The sequence below is a fragment of the Paramisgurnus dabryanus genome, chromosome 23 (genome assembly GCF_030506205.2).
Source record: "Paramisgurnus dabryanus chromosome 23, PD_genome_1.1, whole genome shotgun sequence".
Classification (NCBI taxonomy): Eukaryota; Metazoa; Chordata; class Actinopteri; order Cypriniformes; family Cobitidae; genus Paramisgurnus; species Paramisgurnus dabryanus.
The window spans coordinates 25,276,299-25,293,695 of record NC_133359.1 but is presented as its reverse complement, the minus strand read 5'-3'; the positions used below and the strand labels follow the sequence as shown (position 1 = coordinate 25,293,695).

At 36.2% G+C, this 17,397-nt stretch overlaps 2 long non-coding RNA genes and 2 gene segments (V, D, J or C); 2 read left to right on the top strand and 2 right to left on the bottom strand.

Moving 5' to 3' along the window:
• Positions 1-669: 669 nt before the first annotated feature.
• LOC135780967 (Ig kappa-b4 chain C region-like) lies at positions 670-5,685 on the bottom strand. The segment is given in 2 exon segments: positions 670-1,042; positions 5,668-5,685. A coding segment is annotated over 1 exon segment (249 nt).
• On the top strand, positions 1,576-4,495 carry LOC135780968 (uncharacterized). Of its 2 annotated transcripts, XR_010545026.2 has the most exons (4): positions 1,576-1,939; positions 2,691-2,723; positions 2,850-2,997; positions 3,715-4,495. It is a non-coding gene; the product is annotated as an uncharacterized lncRNA (long non-coding RNA). The 2 variants fall into 2 exon arrangements; XR_010545025.2 differs by lacking the exon at positions 1,576-1,939 and having other exon boundaries at positions 2,501-2,723.
• A 572-nt stretch (positions 5,686-6,257) lies between the features above and the next one.
• On the top strand, positions 6,258-6,735 carry LOC135780966 (Ig kappa chain V region K29-213-like). The segment is given in 2 exon segments: positions 6,258-6,306; positions 6,410-6,735. Coding segments are annotated over 2 exon segments (375 nt in total).
• A 1,766-nt stretch (positions 6,736-8,501) lies between these two features.
• On the bottom strand, positions 8,502-9,981 carry LOC135780969 (uncharacterized). The gene is made up of 3 exons (XR_012335881.1): positions 9,819-9,981; positions 9,209-9,668; positions 8,502-9,081 (listed from the first exon to the last, which is right to left on the bottom strand). It is a non-coding gene; the product is annotated as an uncharacterized lncRNA (long non-coding RNA).
• Between the last annotated feature and the right edge of the window lie 7,416 nt (positions 9,982-17,397).

Below are 17,397 nucleotides of genomic sequence, written 5' to 3'. Positions count from 1 at the left end.
TACTTACTGTCCCTTTAAACTGATGATACTCATGCAGCGGAACATACAGTCAGTATCATTCAGTCAACAGCTGTATCACAGATACTAAAGAATGAGTCACATGAGAATAAAACATTGATTAAAGTTCAGTATGACTGCTGAGAGGAGACTCAATGTAAACTGATGAATAGAAACAAAACTCCAAATCTCTCCATGAGTTAAACTCAACTGAGTCTCATTTCACACAATAAAGTGTTAAACATTAAAACTGATTGACTTCAGTTCATATTTACATCATCAGTGTGAGTGTTTCTCTCAGATCCATCAGCAGATGTTCAGAATCCTCACTGGAGTTTAATGTCACAGTAATACTGGAAACACACAGAATAACTATCAAACTAAACCCACTGACGCATCAAATATATCTTCAATATCTCTTTATAATCATTCATCAAGATCACTGCATGTCTGAGGTTCTTCATTTGACTGACAGTTATGTAAAATTACCTCATCTGCAGGTGTTTTCATGCTTCATTGAGTCAGGTTTATTTATAAAATGTGAGCTTTCATATTCAAAACAGACAAAATGAGTCAAAGACATAAAGATAGAATATGATTTTATTTGATGAATTGTCACACAATCACGAGTGAATGAATAAAGCAGACATAGACTTGTGTTGTTTGATGTGAGAGAGAAATGAAGAGAAACACAGTTAGTCTTGATGTGAGAGTGAGTGGATCTACTGTGAACACTGATCTCTCCTCAATTCTCCAGTGACTTTATCACGCTGGTCTTTCTGTGTGAGCTCACAGCTGACTGAGATCACTGAGCTCCACTCCTGCTCAGAGAGAGTCAGACTGCTGCTCCAGCTGTACAGACCGTCCTTCTCCAGGAGAGCAACACTGCTGTACTGAGACCTGCTGCTGATCCCGTCCACCTTCCAGTTCAGACTCCAGTCTGAGGGGAAGCCCTTGTTGGCCACACACATCAGTGTTGCTGTTTGCTTTGTGGAAATCTCTTCACTGGACGGCGGCAGGACGCTCACTTTAGGACGACTGTTGCCTGACAATCACATCAATAGTCAATAACTCACACAAGAAAGAAAAAATAACTTCACTCTCTATATGTTAAACATTAAATAACCAATAATCAAGATGTTTTATTATATGGCTGAATTATACGCCTAATATATTTTTCTTTTTTGACTTGAAAGCTCATATTTACAGTATTTGATTTCACTGTTTGTCAGATTTGAAAATGATCGTTCTTAAAACAATAATGGTAAAACTTTATTTTACAGTAATTATTATAGTAATAACAGTAAATTATGCAGAATTACATGCAGCTAACCCTAAACCAAACCCCAATCCTAAAGTAAGTTCATGTTATTAATCATTATTACTCAGTATTTAAATGTATAATTATACTGTAAAATAAAGTAAAAAACAAAAGTGTAATAAGAACATAAATGTAAATATAATTCTACAAAAACAACAGTTAGAAAATCTTTACAGTTTAATTACAATTTGTATGTATTATACGTAGATAATATAAATATATACAATTTACATAACGTAAATATGTTGTACACACTGAAAAAAATGGACTTGGTGGGTCTTTGAATTTAAATAAAATAAACATGTATATGCAACACAAAATATTTATATTCCTTGTGTAAACATAATTTAATTGATTAGGATGAAAATGTTTTGTTTGAATGTAAAATGAACACATTATTCTCACATTGATTAAAATTGATTGAATTGAATACTTAAAGCAATAAAATTGAGTTTGCACACAAAATGGCACCTCCTGAGCAGAAGGTGGCAGTAACGCTCAATGAAATGGACGTCAATCGCCATAAAAGAAGAATAAACATCGTTTGTTTTGGGCGCCAAAATGAAGACTCAGCAGCAGTCAGTCAGAAGAACTCTCTCAGACGGACACCATGTTATTAAAGTAAGTTCTATTATTTATTTATGTTCACTTTATACGTGATACATCTTCACTAGATAGACAGATTTTTTGTACAATATGTAGCCATTGCAATGACTTGTAGTAAAAATGAGTTTGGAGGATGTTGGTGGAGTAAGTTAACGTTACAGTCAGTCAGTCAGTAAGTGTAAGGCTCATAAAGAAAAACAGCGTTTTAAAAATGTCAGCTGTATAACGTTATTTCACGTTTGGTAGTTTTATCCGAGTTGAAAACTGTCAGATTTGAGTTGACTTTTGAGGCACTTTTTACTCCGTTGTTCTATGGAAACGGTTCAAAGACAAATAAAACGCTAACCAAACGTTATTCTGTCCAGAGTAACGTTATCCATGTAAGTAATTTACCAGATGATATCAATTGACTACATTAATAATGACATTGCGTATGAAACAAACTGTCTGCTTAAGCAGATGAACAGACCCGCGTCAGTTATTCGTGACTTCACTACGCCACGAGCAACACTTGATTCAATTAGAAAAAGCTTTTTTAATGTCTCGCGTGACGTCTGGTATATTAACTGAAAAAAAAAATCGCTTTGAAGTGACCACACCTTAAAGCTGACGTTTTCAGAAGAGAACCTTGTTTTAAGATCTCATTTTGTCCAAAATTGCGTCCTATGACCGATATAATACTTATTTCATTATTTCTCTGTGTATGTGTGACCTTAATCATTTGAGGTTGTGTGTTGATTTCACCTCTGAATATTTCCTCTTATAGGTCCATCATCCTTGCACACACTCAAAAGCATTGGTAAGTAATTCCTATCACTGTTTTACTGCTGTTAGGAGCTAAATCTTATTTTTATAACTAATATACATGTATTATTCTTTGACTTGCAGTACTCAAATATACAATGGTTGGTTAATTTGTTTTCAGATAAATGCTGAATTTAAAAGAATCACTACTGTCTTATGTTCCTGTGTGTCACCTGGACCTCCAATCCAAAAACCTGACGAAACTCTTCTATCAGAAAGGAGGACAGCTAGCAAAAAGACTTGGAACAATCAATGATCAAATGACAGAAGTAAGTAATATAGATTCATAGACATAAAAAATGTGTAAACCTTGTTGGAAGTACAGAAAATGTAGTATGTTTTAGTTACATCTTTTGGCACAAGGGTCATTAAAACACCTGGGAAGATTTAAAGCGGTAGTTCACCCAAAAATAAAAATTCTCATCACTTACTCCCTATCATGTTGTTACAAACCTTTATAAATGTCTTTGTTCTGATGAACACTAAGGAAGATATTTTGAGGAATGTTTGTACCCAAACCAATCATAAGCCCCATTCACTTCCATAGTGGGGAAAAATAATACTATTGAAGTGAATGGGGCTCATGAACAGTTTGGTTGCAAACATTCCTCAAAATAAATGTCTTCCTTCGTGTTCATCAGAACAAAGACATTTATACAGGTTTATAACAACATGACAGTGAGAAAATGAGAGAATTCACTTTTGCTGTGATTGTCAGGTATGGTAGCACACACTCGAAATGTGGCCTCTTTATTTAACTCATTCCAGTCTAGTAAACGCGCACACACACCTGGAGCAGTGGACAGTGCAGCTGCCTTGCTTTGTAACCCATATATTTGTAACCAATTGTAACATGCTGTGGCAATGCACATGGGTCTGTATACTTACATTTATATTTGTTTGCATTGTACTAATTTCCAATGACACTTTTATTGTAACAGTAACTTTTTTCTGTTTCTTTAACTACATTTGTCTGTTTTGTACAGGGCATGGATGAAGTCAGCATCAGTGTGGTCATTTGAAGACACCACTGTTGGGATTTGTGCTCTCAAACAACATGCTTCTTGTGATGAAGAAGAGGATCTTTGTATAGTCCTGGAAGGCATGAAGGTGTTGCAACATCGTGCCATGTTGTTTGAGCTGATGTATGCCTTAAACCTGAACTATCCTGATCTCTGCTTTATTTTTGAGGAAATCCAAAAGATTTTAATGGAACTGCATTGAGCGTAACTTTAACGAACCGTTTCTTTCAGTGAAAGGTTCAGAAAGACTGTGCTGCTCATTTATGTTCTTTTTATTTATCTGTTTTAAGTGTTTTCTCTTATTAAAACATTAACAGTTTGCTGCTCAGAGTTGATTTTGGAAATGGTTGTTGTATTTTGTTTTTGTTGAATCTTTGATTATCAGTTTATACAAATGCTGTAGCTCTGACTCTCTGAAGGATTGATATTTTCCAGTTTGTAAATCCATTTAAAAAATAATAGTACTTACTGTTTTGCATGTCTCTTTGGAATGCAGTGTTTGTGTTTTAGCACTTCTAAATCTACTGTGATAGTAACTATTTTAAACATTTGGGTCAGTTTCACAGATGGGGCTTTTCCTAGTCCCAGACTTTTGCAATGCCTTAATTTGAAAACATATTGCACTGACATATCTTGACATACATCAGTGCCATTGTTTTGTCTCAAGATGTACTCCAGTGTTGTTTTTGTAAGGTAGGTTTGTTTGTAAACTTTTTTTGTAAAAAATATCCTAATATAACTAGGGCCTAGTCATGGCTTAATCTGCAACCTGTTTGGGAAATTGCCCCTTTGTATGTACTGCATGTGCTGATTGTTGTAATAGTAATTGACTGTTATTGAATTAATGTGTAGTGATTTAAATGAATTGATGATCTGAAAGCAGTGGTTTGCCTCAATATCACTAAACTTTTGTTTAAAACTCTTTGCTTTTTATGCCAATGCAAATGTATTTTGTATTTAAAAAAGAAATAAATAACATTTGGATAATTATGGGTGATTATTCTGGTGCCAGAGACATAATGAAATTGCTTTAGAGTTACATAATCCCATAATATAAGCATTAAAAAAGCATGTTGGAATTACAGATGAAAATCTAGTCCCCTTACATAATAAAATTACTTAAACATTACAAAACAAATGTGTTATAGTAAAGAGAAATGGCACTTTGAGTCAACATATTTATATTAGACTACTTAAAACGATTAAAATGTTTTGGTCTGACACATAAAAATTAAATGAGGAAAATTATGTTGGTTTTACACAATCGGATTATGTGGGACCGATGTACACATTAAAATTACGTAAATTGAAAGGATTTTTTTTTTCAGTGCAGATACATGTTTGACATGCGCTTCTATCACGCTTAACACTTATTAACTTAGATTTTAGTTGTAGGTAATACAGACAAGGTAATACAGCACATTTATGTGCAAGTGCAGTTTAAAGAGTTTACCTTACAGTTCACCATAAACTATTAATAAATAATAATGTTTTTGTAACTCAATTTTACATTTGTTGCTCCATATATAACAAAGTGAATATTAAAATTAAGCTGAACTTTGTTAACAAAATATTGAGTCTAAACAGAATAAAATTAGTTGTCAGAGTTCAAATGAATATTAGAAAATTTGTAACAAATTTTGTATGTGAAAACAGATTGGAAAATTCAACTTTATGTACGAATGAATATTAGTCACATTATTAAATTATACCAAAACACTAAAGTCAAAATTCTAAGGTGATCTACACAATATATTATTAATACTTAAGAATTATCAACAGCCTGCCATGCATTCAATTATTTTAACTCCTAATTTTATTCCATAAATCCATTTCAATTAAGTGTTTCATACCTGATGTATATATTTATAAACAGTTATATATTTTATTAAAATTATTACTGAATTATTAACTTACTGCCAACATCCAGTCTGGTGCCGCTGCCGAATGTGAACCACAGTGATACAAACTAATGGAGCGACTGTACAAAAACCTCTACACACTTGACTCAATACAAACTACAGCAGAATAAACAACACTAACATCACACAACACAAACAACTATTGTGAAAAACTATGAATGATTTAAGGTCAAAAATGTTAAGCACAAAACGATTACAAAATTTCTCCAGTTTTCACTCTTTATTATTTATTCTCATTAGTGTTGTGTGGACACTTTGTAACTCTTTAACCTGCACACACAAACCTGAAGCTTTAGACAAATTAATTCTGAACATTTTGGACATTTGTTTTTACTTTTATTCAAACCTCTATATGTTATTTATTATTATACAATTGTATTATTCAGAATATTTTGGGATGGAAATCCATAATGATAGTGATAGTGTAGTAGTCTGTATGAGCAGAAGTTTCCTGTCGTCTTCTTTGCATTGTGTTGTCATGCTTCAGTGATGTGTGAGTGTTTATAGTGCTGTGAGTTTAACACTTCATGACTGAGATCAGAACAGAACAGAATCTTCATCATCACACAAACCAAAAGAACAACAATGACTTTCATCATCATCTTCATCTGGACAGTCACAGTCTTTACTCAAGGTTTGTGTTGTAACATTTTTATCATGATCATTAATTCATTGAAGAGTGAAATATTGATTTGTTTCAGTGTTGTCTTATATTTCATTCTTGTTGTTTCTTTCAGTGTGTAGAGGACAGTACACTCTTACTCAGAGTCCATCAATAACAGCAGTTCAACCAGGACAACAAGTTCAAATAAACTGTCAAGTCAGCAGTGCAGTGTATGGTGGTGATCGATTAGCCTGGTACTTACAGAAACCTGGAGAAACTCCTAAACTCCTCATATATTATGCAACAACCCTCCAGTCAGGAACTCCATCAAGATTCAGTGGCAGCGGATCAAACACAGATTTCACTTTGACCATCAGTGGAGTTCAAACTGAAGATTCAGGAGATTATTACTGTCAGAGTTTACACTATCCAAGTAGTAGCTGGGTGTTGACACAGTGATAAAGAGTGATACAAAAACCTCTGTCAGTCAGACTGCACAGTGACTGAACTCAAACACCTGACAGATACTGCAGATGATCATACTACACAATAACACACAACACTGATCGGAGAACACACACAAATATTTGTATCAGTATTTATAAAGACAAAAATTTAACAATTATCTATCCAAACTGCTTATGCATATTAATTCCACAGGGAGTGCAGTAGCTTAAAATTATTTGATTATTTGACTAATACGATCATACTTTAGGTTTAATATCAAACTCATTTCTGCTTTATTTTCTTCAAACCCCCTATTGAATAATGAAGCTGTTAAGAGCACAACACACACAAACTCTTCAACTTCAAATAAGAATATAAGAGAGGAAATTTTTTTCTGCATTTGTCTGTTCTTGTAATTCAGTGGAAAACAGCAAATCTGATGATCTTTGAATAATTATGATCAGTGTTCATAGTGGTGAGAATAAAACTTTATACTTTGTTATGAATTGGCTAGCACAATCCATTGGGACAATTTTAAATGTTTTAAGAATTATAAAATGGTACAAAAACAACTTTATAACTGAATAATGCCTTCATTTAGAGAAGTAAAACTGGTTTTTTTCAGTTCAGATGATTCAACTAATCAATCAGTGACACTGAGAGTGAAGTGAAAATCATATTTATATTGTCATGCAAAAATCCACAGCAACGTTCATATTTATAAAAAACATGGAAAACATGGTCTTTGACATGGAAAAGCGCTTACCGCCATGTCAGGGTCTGAGTGCTGCAGATTTTTGGAAATAAAAGTCATTCTTGCTGCTCAAAAAAGGATTTGAACATTGACATGAGCTGCGCACAATTTCAAGATCATTTGTGAATTAAAGATTTTCCATCTTCAAGTGAGGCGTACGTGCATTTTCTGTGTACATTTGCTCTGTGAATCACATGCTTTTAAAGGAGACATATCATGCTAAATCCACTTTCTTAGCTCTTAAATGCATTTAGTTGTATAGTTGTAGTGTTTAGAAGTACATAAAAGTTGAAATTAGTCTCTTCAGGTGCTTTGTTGATATCTTTATATTCTGTTTTGGTCATATTTTCCAACCTGTTCTGATTTTTCTATTATCTATTACGTTTTTTGAACAATTATGTAGCGAAGGCTGACCTGAAGTGTAGGGGGCTAGTTGCGTATGAATATAACAGTGTACCAGGGTGTCGGTCAGAACACAACAGAGAGAGATAAATCAACTTGAGCCTTTTATTCGGCACACCAGAGAACATATATCAGAGGAGAGAGCCAACATTCAATATGTAAGAGGTAGCACACAGCAAAACTCTGAATGAGAGCACAACTTCCCAGATAGCAATTTTGTTCCGGCCCACACAACCAGTTTTTCCTCGGCCCACATACAACGAAGAATGACGGCCCTACAGTGGCCCAGTTCTGAATTACGGACAAAGGCCACACATGGGCCACAACTGGCCCATGTCTCTGACAGATAATAGCCCATAATTGGCCCAAACCTGGGCCAGAACAGGTTCTAACATCGGTACCAGTTCTCAGCCATAGGTCAACCATATTAAAACCAGCATTTAACCAGAACTTCCAAAACTGAGCCATAACTCAGCCTAATCTTGCCCAAATTATATTAATAAATAAATCACACGAAAAATTACTTTCAAATTGTTTGCCTTTTTATTAATCAATAGCACACAAGTCAATAACACTACAACATTGTATGTGTTAAAACTCATCTAGTATAAACTGCCAGCAATAAACAAAAGTACTAGTTTGTTCAAAAACATTATTGGCATGAATCTACCAACAACTTAAATTACAAAGCAATTTCATCCTTAGTAAACAAACAAAAGTTTAGAACAAACTGATAATAAAAAAAACCTTTGTGACAGTTACATTTGTGTGTTAAACGTAGCTTGCCCAAATTGCCAGCTATACACAAATACAGAATTTCATTGAAATTAATATATAAGCATGAATAGAAATTTAAATGAATTACCATGGGTAAATACAAGTTTAATCCAAACTGAACTTAAAAGTTAGTTAATTAGAAACTTCATGTGTATGTGAAACCAACTCTACAGCCAGCCAGCCAGCAAAGATACAAGGTCCAGTTAAAGTATTAGCATGAATCTAACTTAGGTAATTTCAAATAAAACGAAAAATTAAAACAATACAATTCATAAAAATGAAACAAACAATCAAACACTAATAATAATCTAGGTGTATGAGAAAGTGTTCCTATTAAGGATTGTCCTCAACAAGAAGTACTGCTTTCCAGCCTCTCTTTTCTTCTCAGCTCCTCTTTCCATAGATGTAAACATTACAGCAGCCCACTGTTATATAAAAGAAAACAGATGCAAATCAATAATTGTTATGAAGCAAAAGACATATAATAAAGTAATTAAAAGCATAATGATATACTTTAAAACAAACAGTTAGATAAACAATTAGAAGATAAACCTTTTAGGATGAACTGCTTCTGTTTTCTTCCTCAAGTTGCTTTGGATGAAAATGTCTGCGTTGAATGTCTAAATAAAATGAAACATAGCTTAGACCTTAAAGACATACTTTTCATTTAGATACAAAGCAAATGAGCAAATGAGATATGTTCTAAGCATGTATTTAAAATATATTATATTAGGAATATCCCCATTATTATTTACCAAGAAAATTAAGTCAAATCAATATAAATGAAAGAGAGAAGAACATATACTGCACGTCTAAGGTCTTCACAATTGCTGTCATACTTTATCCACCTATGAGAAATTCAGCTTTGCAGATATAATTCTAAAGATTTGTCAAGTATTGATTTTGGAAGCAATTAAATTAACATTAAATTAAATGGTGGCCCTGATGTACTGTCACTAACCTGAATGTCACCTCCTCCTGTCCTGTCAGCATCATTGTCCCACCTCTTTACCTGAAGCAAACACAGCAGATGATTAACAGAAAATAATTTCACAGTATTCCATATATTCAAAATATTTGTATTTTTACCATTTTCCTTTGTTTTCAACAATGCAATTCGGGTAACTAAAGTAATGTTAGGCTATGGTCAGTTCTTACTCACCTAATGAATGAAACCAATGTCCAGCCCTCTGTATTTATCAGCTTTCACTGAAATCACAATGTGACTATTTAGCCATATAGAGCAATGTTTTGATATATAAACACAAAGATGCAAACATGAGCCTCAATATTTAATTTACCTTAATGTGTCTATTTGAATATACACCCCATCATCCCTCTCTTGTCCCACTCCAGAGTCTTCATGTCTTGATGAACACAGACACACTTTCATCAAAAAAGAAAATTAAACGTTACAGAAATACATTTTAAAATATGTTTTTTATATAAATGTTCTAACATCAGGAAGACCAGATAACCAAATTCGATTACTTCATTATAATATGATCACAGTTATTCTTAACCTGATAGAAAACAGCTAATTTAATATCAATATGACGTTAATTGTCACACATTACGTTACACACGAATCACGTAAACGTTTGCATCCCTTTATACGTCAAAAACATTTTTATGATCGTAAAAGTTTAAACATTTAAGTTGAGGTACTTACTATCTTTCATCCTGCTGCCGAAATCTCTGTGTCCGTTATGATTGATTGACGCGGTGTAACTGCTACTGCGACGGTAACCCCGCCTATTGGTTAATTTGATTGGCCGCTGCTCGGCTTCCATTAACAGGAAAGCTCGTCTTCTGTTATGTGATTGGCCAGTGGCACTCGCCTTTTTTGATTTGATTGGCCATCTCAATCATTTTTGACAAAGTGTTCAACGTAATGCTGAGTTGCAGGAACTGAGAAACGGATGACATTAAAATACCGCGAGAGTGATTTGAAATCAGAATGCTGTCCATTAGTGATGGTCAACCCGGATCTTTTTAAGGATTCGGGTTATTCTGAGTCACTCACTAATATGATCCGGGTTGTGCGAGTCACTCGAGTCACTTCCAATTCCAATCCCTAAATCATACTAATGCCAACCAAGCAACTCAGATCACGCATGCAGCTACGAGTCTACGACTCCTCTGCTCGCAAAAAACGGCTGGGGAACTCGTAAAAAACATGCATGTCCGTGGTAACATTATCAATAACATAATTGTAAAAGTTCGGTGTGTTTAGTTTCATTTCATAATGACAAATATATCAACACCACGTTTAGAAGATGTCAGGCTTTGTTGACTTGGATGTGAGAGGAACATGTCCTGTTTCAGATTGACTTAAAAGATCCACGATAGGTTTCGGTTAATGCAGCCACACAGTCACTCATCCACGCAAGAACATGATCTTGTGATTGAGTCCCAGACAGAGACGCCCGCTCCTGCACGGGTCCTGTGAGTGAACCACTCGCGTCACTCTGAGTGACTCAGTCAACAAGAGGAGCTGTGTATGTCCGTCGGTGGCGGATCTTTCCAGCAGCACTGCTGCAGCAGTCCTCGGATTTAAAATGTTTAAACATTTGCAGCTTCTACCCAAAACATTGTGCCAGTCAAATATTGCAACAGATTAGCCTACATGAGTCAGTGGGTTAATAACACGAGCAAGGCTCATTTTTCCTAGTCCAGGATTCAAGCTCTATGAGTTGAGTCACTCTCTGTGTGAATCCCCGAGCCGCCGACCAACTCATTGTCGCGCGCACGCATCCCTTTGTACTCGGACTCGGAGCTGCAGGAAATTACGATCCGGAATAGCAGCTTTTTGCTCACTCGGTACCCCCAGTTGACATTTGGAGATATAAATTAACTTGTTGTTGCAAGTTATAGAACCTGTAGAGTTATTTGTTGTAATTCTGTTGTAAACATTTGAAGAGCTTTGTGTTTTATACAATTTCTCATTCTTAATGCAAAATCTGAGAGGACTCAACTGACTCGGGTTAATGGTCACTAGGACTCATGGTTCTCGAGTCATTTTAGGGATCGGGTTAAATGATCCGAGTTTCGAGTGACTCGCTCATCACTACTGTCCATGATCTTTCGAGTCGCTCTCGCAGTACTTTGATGTCATCCGCGTGTAGGTTCTTGTTGCACTTCATAAATAAACTGCGCATCTTTAACGTAACGCGAAGGTTAACAATACATTTTGTTTATTTCTGCAGTATCTAACATTTGATTGTACACAATGATAGTTTTACTTAGTCATTGAAGTCAGAAATCTTCAGCACAGTAACGTTTATTTCTGCAGTATCTAACATCTGATTGTACACAATGATAGTTTAGTCATTGAAGTCAGAAATCTTCAGCAGGAATAAACTCCTGCTACAATGAAAATCGCGCAAAAGCAAGTTTAAATAAAAACGATCCATGGTGCTTCTCAAAGCAACGTTATAGAAACTTTTATTACACGGCTCTCTGGAATGCTTGATTCTGATTGGTCAGTTGAGACATTTGCAGGTTCGTTCTTTTCAAATAATAACCGCTCCAAAATAATAACGCATAGCCGGACTACTTTCACGAGTAAAATCGCTCCGCGCCAATAAAGATCAATAAAGATTACTGTCTGTTTGGCGCCATCTTGTGACAAACACTCGACAACCACGACAAGACACAGACAGCTTACTGAGACTGAACTTGACAAAATAGAGCATGACAGCTACGAAGCCAACACACAAAAAAATACAGAATGGGCATTAAAACTTCTCAAAGACTGGTTAAAGAGAAAAAAATGGAGACAGACAAGTATGAAGCAGAGGATCTTAATAAGGTATTACGATCATTTTATGCATCTGTGCAAAGTTTCGCGGAAGGATAAAAATGTTAATTTAAAACAAATATGCCAATAAAATGTTTCAAATTCATATTCATGTCCAGTGTTTTTCTTATGTGGCAAGTAGCCGTGTAATAAGCGGGATAATGTAGAGGCAGCCGGTAGTTATTGGGAAATAAGCCCCTTCAGTGTGATACAAGACCCTCCGCTTCGCGTCGGGTCCTGATCACACTGTCGGGGCTTATTTCCCAATAACTACCGGCTGCCTCTACATTATCCCTTACTTAAATTCAGAAAGAAAAACTTTTGGAAGTTCAGGGTCATTTGAACAAAATAATCTTGACCCATGATCTGAAGGCAAGTTTATGTGATTGAAATGTAGACAAACATTATTGTCCAAATATATTAGTTTCTTTTAATACAAAACTAACATTTTACTTAATAAAGGTTAAATTAACATTAAGATTAAGATAGCCTGAAAATCCTTAAATTCTTCTAATTATTTATTATAAATCAGTATTTTAAATGTGGCTTAAAATCACTAGACTGATCTGGGCCAGAATCACTACACTGATCTGGGCCACATACCTCCCAATCACAACTGGCCCAAATATTATCTGCCATCATGGATCCAGTGCCATCATTGCCACACCTGGCCCATACTTGGCTGACATGTTGCATGCCGTTGCCGGCAGCACGCCAGCAGTGCCATCATGAGGCCACATTCGGGCCGAGTCCGTCTGCTATCTGGGTTAGGGAAGAGCAGAGCAGACGTTGATCTGGGTAATGGTAATGGTTGCAGTGGTCCTTTAATAGGGCGGTGCACAGGCTGAGGGATGCTCCTTAAATAGAGGTAAGTCAGAGCTGTATTCATGGGCTTTGTTGCATGGCATGTAGTAATGAAGATGAATGAGTGTCTGTATTTGAGAGTTTTGCCAGATTAATGCAGGTGGAGATGTGAGATGTGGTTTCCCTGCAACACATAATCACAGGATTCCCAGAGTAACACTACTGCACTTAAACATTCATTACATTAAGAAATAGCTATAGCTTCTCCCCTCATACATTATAACAATAGCATAAAAACAGACGTGTCTCAGATGACACATTTACATCATTATCAGTATTTATACATCATATGTAATATAACTGACATTATTTAGTATGAACACATTGATGAACATTAATATTAAGTGAGTTAGATACAGCTTAGTATGACTGTTTAGCTGATAGCACGTGAGCACTATTAATAACACAATCTGGTGCTTGTCTCCACAGCAACCGATTCATGTGTCCATAATGCTTAACACAGCGAGGCAAACATGCATTGATATGCAGCACCGTTTAGAACTAGCGCTCTTCCGCCGGTGCGCCGTATGAGCGATTATCACTATCAGAATAAAAGTCCTCTTCCGTCTGAGTCTTTTGCACAATTACGTCACAGTATTTGCAGCGGAACTGCCAAATAAGGACATCGACTCCCAGTCCAACACTACGAGCAATCCGCCATTTTCAATTTCTCGCTGCGATATTGTACTCCAAGCTCAAGGATGCAGAAGTTACGAGAGAGTAAATCAAAATGTTCGGTTGTTGAACCTGTGCCTGGTTGAGTTTTTTTTTCACAGAAATGTCATTTTTTAGTGCGCGAAGCACTTCAAGGATAACTATTTTACCAACCTCCACCAGTATAAAGTAGGATTTGCCGATAGACTTCGACTGATTGAGGGGTCAATTACTTCTATCTTTGGAGACGACGAGCAGAGCACTTCGGTAAGCTGTAAATAACTTTAAAAACAGTAAAGTACACGGTGGTCATAGTTTAGCAGTGCTGTTTCTCAATCCGAAGGCTGCAGCCTGTGGATGTCGCATGTGGTCATCAACCCAGGATTAAGTTATAGCATATTACAACAACTTACAATTAACTAAGAATAGTCAACTTTATAATTGTTAATATTCTGAAATAAGACAGCCGGCATTAACACACCATTGCGATACCTCCATATGAAGACGTTGTTCTGCAGGTTCGTCGTCTTCATTTTCATCTCGCTCCATTTCCGACTCTGGCGCGAACATATAAGGCTGGATGGACAAGTCTTCCGTTGTTGACATTTTGTGAATGACGAGTTAATAAAAAGTTTCTGTGCATCTAGATAATCGTATCTCTGCTATAAAACTACAAAAATGGCCGAACGGGGTGTAGTTTAACCGAGTGTCACCTCTGCAACCTGGAGAGGGGGCAGGGTATGACGTGCATTTAAAAAAACAGTACCAAAACGAGTTGCTCTCAGATGCAAATCAGAAAAGGGGTAGAAAGGGGGCATGTGGGGCTATAATAATGAGGAATTCAGACGCAAGCATTGCAGTTTCGCTTTATTTAGACCACAAATAGATGATTTATATGTAAAAAGGACAGATTTAAAAGCATGATATGTCTGCTTTAAGAAATGATCGAATTTAGGAGGTTTCTATGCAGGCCCCTGTCAAGCAATTTACCTTCATAGATCAGATTTGTTGGTCCAGCCGATGAACCACCAAATTTTCTTTGACAGTGGATTTTTCAAGCTTTTTGTGGTCTATCAGGCTGGAGACAGATTTGGTTGTTACCAGCAGGTGGCAGTAAGCGCCAGAAAAAATAACCATTTGTTTACGTTGAAGAGCAAGCGAGGAAGTCCCGTTCATTTCAGAGGAGTAAAATACATTTTTCATATAAATGTACTTTGTTGTGTTTTGCACAAACAATAGCCGTTTCTCAATATGCGTTCTTGTTTGTACTTGTGTTCTTGCGGACTTGTGAAACGTCATCAGTCGCGGCCCAAGTACTGTTCCAATTCAAAGTTCGCATCAAGCCCAAGTTCACATAAAATCCCTGGATGTGTTCTTGATCCGCCCATTTTATCGAGGATGCATCAGAGGAGACTTGTGTGGACTTATGACAGCGAAGTTTCCCAGAATGCATTTCGCGTCAGGAGTTCGTTCTTCCGAGTCTGAACTTGCAAGTTCGAACTACGAAGGACACAAGTCCGAGTTCGTCGTACTTGGTTTTGAGAAACGGCTAAAAAATATCAAGAAAACGCTGTAAATTGACTCATTTTGTAGAGGACAACCTACGCTAACAGACCATGTAGCATTTTGTGGCTAATATGCGCTATCATGGGCGCTGACGCTCAAGTTTCACGTAAGTTAAAAAACAACGTTTCTTATCTAATTATTCATTCAACGATTGTTGGATATGTGATTATATGTTCATGCAGAATAAAAAAAAAAAGATAATAGAACAAAAATAACAATGCAGCCTTATTACTGGGAATGAGAATTTTGTTGGATATAAGACTTGCCCATGTTTTAGCATATTTGAAAAATATGAAATATGAATATTAAATCATTTAAATCCCTTTTTTGGGGGGGGGGTGATAGTGTTAATTAAGTGTAAATAACTTTCTTACAGTAAAACATATGTCAAAGTCAGGGCCGGATTAACATAAGGGCAGAGCCCGCGGGATTAGGGGGCCTGTGATTGGCTGGAGGAAATGAGATTGTCAAGTCATAGGTGGTTGATTTGTGTATAATAAAATAACAAGAAGTTATTGGAAAATGTAACTGAATTATATAATTCACCGCCCAATCAAATTAACTCTACAATTTGCTCCGTGACGTTGAGAAACACCTCTTTTCATTATGCGTTCATGTAGAACATTATAGGCCTATAAGTCGCTTGCTGGAGCAATAGTTACGCCCCTCTCTTGCAGTCCGCAGACAGACCCATCTCCACTGGAGTTTAAAAATTATTAAACAAGTGATAGTGGTTCACAAAAAAAGGAAAAACAAGCTTCACCCCCTGCCTCGTCCCCGATCCGCGTGTTTTATACGTCGAAAAAGCAGCTGAAGTTAATGAGTTTAGCACTATTTTGATGATAATTGCAATGTTTCAAAATCACAGAATCAACACTGGCCACCACGAATAGATTTTTCACGATTACCATTTACATTTATATTTTAATATTTAAAACGGCTTCATTCACTGTTGCTCGGCTCGGTGCGCGCGCTCTCTCCGTCATGCTGTGTGCGGCACCTCGACAGTGCATTTCTCACATGACACTTTCAGTGAGTGAAAGAATTAAAAGTTGGAATTAAAGTGTGCGTTCTCCCTTGTACTTGTTTTTATATTTATTTATTTATTTATTTATTTGTTTATTTGTCAGGGGAAATGCAGAGAGACACATTTTAACAGGTTACAGTAACTTTAACAAATGTGTTGCACACAGGGTTTCTAGCCGAAGCTAATTTGCAACCCCGATACGTAAACGTCAACAGATGATCCTGACAGAGAAGACGGCTGACTGACTTTATCATGACTTAACGAAAGGTTAGTAGTGTTTTCCCACACTCTCTCCCTCCCTATGGTGCGGTGAGTTATGCGCGCGCGTTCTGTAGTTCTGTTTAACAGTGTATTCTCTCATATTTTTGAATTTGCGCTGAATTGTATGCGCTATACGCGATCTACAATCAAACTATCACTTGCACTCATAAACACAACAAGATGAGAAGAGCATCAGTAAAGCTCTGCAATGCATGAGACACTGGTAGTGTAACCAAAATCACCTTGTAAATCAGCTCTTCAATAAACTCTTCTAAAATAACAATCATAGCATTTATGTAATTGTAAATGCAGGCTATTAAAGGTAGGGTAACAGATTTGATCCTGAAACATTTTTAGTTATGCTGGTTAAAAGTCTCCTCGCATCCTGATAGCAATCACTGTGTTAAGTTGTTTAAATGTATTTGTAAAAATTTATGTCATCTGTGAAAGGCGTAGGACCAAAAAATGTTCAACAAATCATAGATTTCGGTCCGAACGGACGTTTCCTTTTATGTCCCTCATACGTAAGCGTAATTTGAATTCCCACCGCGCATCGAGTCCACGCAG